Source organism: Convolutriloba macropyga, chromosome 7, assembly GCF_964194025.1.
Source record: "Convolutriloba macropyga chromosome 7, txConMacr16.3, whole genome shotgun sequence".
Classification (NCBI taxonomy): Eukaryota; Metazoa; Xenacoelomorpha; order Acoela; family Convolutidae; genus Convolutriloba; species Convolutriloba macropyga.
In genome coordinates, this window is record NC_134474.1 from 57,256,948 (window position 1) to 57,261,520 (window position 4,573).

General features: G+C 37.5%; 1 protein-coding gene across 1 annotated transcript; it reads right to left on the minus strand.

Moving 5' to 3' along the window:
- Positions 1–621: 621 nt before the first annotated feature.
- Positions 622–2,112, minus strand: LOC142342399 (uncharacterized). Its single transcript, XM_075393714.1, has 2 exons — positions 1,627–2,112; positions 622–1,278 (listed from the first exon to the last, which is right to left on the minus strand). The coding sequence occupies exons 1-2, from the start codon at positions 1,999–2,001 to the stop codon at positions 1,030–1,032; spliced, it is 624 nt and encodes a 207-aa protein (XP_075249829.1). The 5' UTR covers positions 2,002–2,112; the 3' UTR covers positions 622–1,029.
- Positions 2,113–4,573: the final 2,461 nt, after the last annotated feature.

The window sequence follows — 4,573 nt, forward strand, 5'->3', positions numbered from 1 at the left end:
AAAGCGGGCACGGGGGGTATGAACGGTAAAGATCCAGAACGATTAAGCAATAAATTATGTTGCATAAAAAAACGTTTACAATAATTGCTTCAAACGTAAATCTTGTGAAATTATGACACGTACGTCTGAGGAGTGCAAATAAAATGCACCCACAAAGCGGAGGGGGCATAAACAGCAAAGATCCAGAACGATTAAGCAAAAAAGTATGATGCATAAAAAGACACAAGTTTACAATAATTGCATCAAGCTTCGTTCGAGAGCAATTAAAAACTTTTGTCCATCGATAAGATTGGGCGCTGAGTATATACGCTAATTTTTTTGCTATATTTTCTCAACATATCACTGTTTTTCTCAAGGTATTCTTTTGCTGTGCTTTCTCGAGTTCTGTTTATGTTGCTAATTGATGGGCAACAAAAGCAAAACTAATTCCGATATAAACGACCGAAAAATATACAATTGGTCTTCCATTCAACACGATCCGAGTATCTACTACCTAAAAGATCACGTCGTGCCTTACGGAACACTCATCTTTTTTTTCATCATCGAGGTTCAAAATAGATTGAAACTCTCCTCGAAATTGCTAGAGCGTACATTTGCCCAGTAAAAGGTTAAAGAGACACACACCAAAGATTGCTTGAATTGAAAACACAACTAACACAAACGTTAAGATATATTTTAGATATAAGTATAGGAAATGAATCAAATATTCTTGAACGATTCATCAATCAACGGAATCTCAGCACTTACACAAAGGCTTTTTCTGAACTGCAAAAAATGATCGTTATTGCTAAAAATGACGTTGAGATATTGGAAACTGATAAAACGCGCTCAGAAATATGCACCTTGTTGAGTAAACAAAAAAATACTGACGATCAGATATTCTCATCAAAAACACTTGTAGCTAATTTCATTTATACGATCAACTGGGTCTGAAATAAAAGTTTATGAAATACAGTTCCAAAACTGTTTTCGGTTTATGTTGATCTCAAAAGACAAATCACAGGATTTTTTTTCAAATGTGAAGGTTATTCATCGGCTTCGACTTCGTCGTCTGTCCCTAGATCTGGACCTGGATCGTCGACTATTGTAGAAGTCTCGACGGCCAAAGTACCCTCTGGATCCACAGTCGCGTGACATGTGACCTCGACGTCCGCACGAGTAGCATCTCTGGTTGGAGTCGAACCCCTTACCTTTTGCACGCGGTTTGGCGAAGCTCACTCTGATTGGTCCACCGCATAGTCGCGCTCCATGCAATTTTTCACACGCCAAAATTGCATCCTAAAACGCCAGGAAAATGCAACGTTTTTGGATGTATTTTATTTCAAAAGTGCCGTTCGTGCTCCCCCCCCCCCGTTACAAATTATGCAGTTTTATATATGACGTAACTGAAAAAAAAACAGCCTGAGAGGCGTAAAAAAGTTTGTGTCTACTCGGGTGAGGACGGGGCCAGAATAGATCCAGTATTCGTTATTCACATGATCAAGATTCTAATTTCTCTTCTCGTTTCTCTCAAAGTATAAATGAAATTGGCTTAGATCATGTTGACTAAAACCAGATACAATCGTTACACCATTAATGAGTTATTTCCAATTAACTCAAGAGTAATTGATCATAGCATTTACTTACATCTTTATGCTTGAATGAAATGAATCCAAAGCATGGTCTCGCGCTCTTTGCAATGAAGGGACTCTCGGCCAACGTTCCGTATCTCTCGAACGCCCTCTCGACCTCAGTAGTGGACGGGTCCACGAAATCGCAGACATACAATCTGTACCCTCGAGCTGAAGAGTCATACTCGCAGTCATTCGGGTCTCGACTGCCACTCGCAACTCGGTGCCTGGGACCACTGCGTGAACGAGAGCGGGACCGCGGTGAGTCATTGCGAGGTCCTCGAAAGTCATGACGTTTGGGACTTCCACTGTTCGAGCGACTTCGACTGCGTCTCGCTGAGCCTGAGCGGCTTCGGGATTTACTTTTGCTTCGCGAATTGGAACGCGGCATACTTACTGAAATAACTGTCACTCTGTACACATGTCATGTCACCCAAAGAGAACAGAAAAATTTGCTGGTAACCATTGCCATCGTACAGCATTTGAATGAAATACGCCTAACTCCATTGAAAGGGCACATCACATGTAGAAATTTACAAGTAATATGTTGCCATTACCTGTGTAGTATTGGAAAAATCTGCTACGGAAAATATAACGAAACAGCCGACACATTGCCAGCAAATAGCTGCGATAGCTTTAGTTTCGAATAACAATGAAAAGAATGAGACCTAAAAAAAGCCGGAGAGAAAAAAAATCATTTCTTATTAACTGTTTTGGATGAGTGATTGATTGCACTTCTGTGCTGTAAACTTGCTCTCAAAAAGACCATCAATTACAGTGAGATATACTTATTGTACTCCCCTTAAGCAAAATTCGATTAGAGAGAAAGAGAGACAGAGAGAGAGAGAGAGAGAGAGAGAGAGAGAGAGAGAGAAATAACTTTGAGTGAGGCAAGTCATATGTGACCAAAAACGCGCATAAAGTAAAACTTGCTCCGATAAGGACGCCATGCATGTAGGTTAACAAAATCAACATTACACGAATGAATGCCAAAACTGAGACAAAAGAAGCTAGGAATGAAAAATAAAAGTTCCGACTCTTCATAAAGACTGCTCCCAACATAACCATTATTGCTAAAACTTGCCGTATTCCTCCTTTTGCAAAAATTTTGTTTCTTCGCCTAAAAAGATCAAATATAACCAACTAACGTCGGTCGAATTGCTCTCAAACGACCCGCGAGCGGTTGGCTTTGTCAGAAGCTAGCCACGGTTTAGTGAGACCAGCTCTAGCTTAATTGAAGGGGCGTGAGGCGAGGGTAATAGATGATGACATCACTCACTCCACATAACAGCAGCTGAAGTGCTGCATCAACAAAGCTAAGGAAAGAGAGAGAGAGAGAGAGAGAGTGTGTGAGAGAGAGGTAAAAGGTGTGAACGAGAAAGAGAAGGAAAGAAACCCCAACCAGCGGAGAGAGAGAGAGAGAGAGAGAGAGAGAGAGAGAGAGAGAGAGAGAGAGAGAGAGAGCTAGGAATACTCTCCAAGAGATTCGACTCTGCAACTTCTAGTTTTCTAGCCTTGTTAGTAATTAAATAATATAGAAAAAAACGGAAGTGCAAAATTTGAAAGTTTCCAAATTTTGCAGTTTAAAAATGTTTAAACGTTCTTTGGCTTCGGAGTTTGTTCATGTAACCCATCTGCAAGACTCAAAAAGTTTCATTGTCTAGTAATGATCGTTAAACTCAGAAAAGGACAATATTCAAAAATTTAAAAAAAAAACAATGGAAATTTTAACAAAAACTTGCCAAAATTTGTGATCTAAATATCTTAAGAACCTTTTCACTGTCTCAAAAGACTATACAGTATCCCTATTTCAAGCATTAAATAGTTCCCTCAAAGATCCAAAATCTTGGAACTTTCTAATAATTTTCCAAAAATTTGGAAAAAAAAATTAAAACTGCTAAAACTCAAGTCAATAAAATATTGATCACCATTCCATTAGCTCCGCAGCAGCTTATTATCAAACATTGGAGGACCTCCTTGGCCCCTGTGGCTCGAAGAAATCAAGAAAAATCAAAGATTCAAAAAACATAAAAAAATGCTAATATTTTTAAGATTGCTTCAAAAATATTCCATTACAACTAGAAAAATGCAGTAACCTATTTTCAAACCTTAGAGGAGGTTCCTTGGCTCTTGAGGATGGAGAAACCTAAAAAAATGACAATTTCCAAATTAAAAAATGCAAATATATTTAAATTGCTTAAATTCTTTATATTAAAATCTTAAAAAACATTCCTTTACATCTAGAAGCTATGCAGAAACCTATTATCAAAATCTAGAGGAGGCTCCTTGGCCCTTGAGGCTGGAGAAGCCTAAAAAATAACAAACAAACAAAATTGCAAGTGTTATAAAAACTGCTAATATCGTGATATTAAAATGCTGAAAACCATTCACTGGCCATAAAAAATTTTTCCCTTATCCATAATCAACTCCTGTAGGAGGTTTCTTGGCAACTGGGAACGGAAAAAACTAATTAGTGACAAAAAAGTCAAGAGATTTGAAAGAAATGCATCTCTTAAAAAATTGCCCAAATTTTTGATATTAAAAAGTTGAGAACTATTCCATGTCCTATCAAAATTTTCAGTAACTTTCTATCAAACCCTTAAGGCGGTTTTCTGTCAAAAAAATTGTTAAAAATTCAAAATGCTTAAATGTTGAAAACCATTCCATTACTACTAGAAACTATGCAGTAACCTATTATCAAACACTAGAGGAGGTTCTATGTCACTTAGGCCTGAAAAAAATCAATAAAAAACAAACTTTCAGAAAGCTTGAAAGAAATTGAAAAGGTATAAATTTGCGTGTTTTTGTTTGGATTACCAAAACATATAGCTCTTAAAATGGTGATAAAAAGTACTTACGTCTTGCAAAAGGCCGTTTTCAACTTTCACGAACCTCAATTTTAGACTGGTCCAACAAAAAATTCGAAAATTTACGAAAAATCAAGAAAAAATGCAACATTTAGG

Excerpts from the sequence above, each read along its gene's own strand:
- LOC142342399 (XM_075393714.1), bottom strand. The coding sequence starts at position 2,001 with ATGCCGCGTTCCAATTCGCGAAGCAAAAGTAAATCCCGAAGCCGCTCA. Across the intron at positions 1,279-1,626 it reads TTTCATTCAAGCATAAAGAT|GATGCAATTTTGGCGTGTGA; the intron begins GTAAGTAAATGC and ends CTGGCGTTTTAG.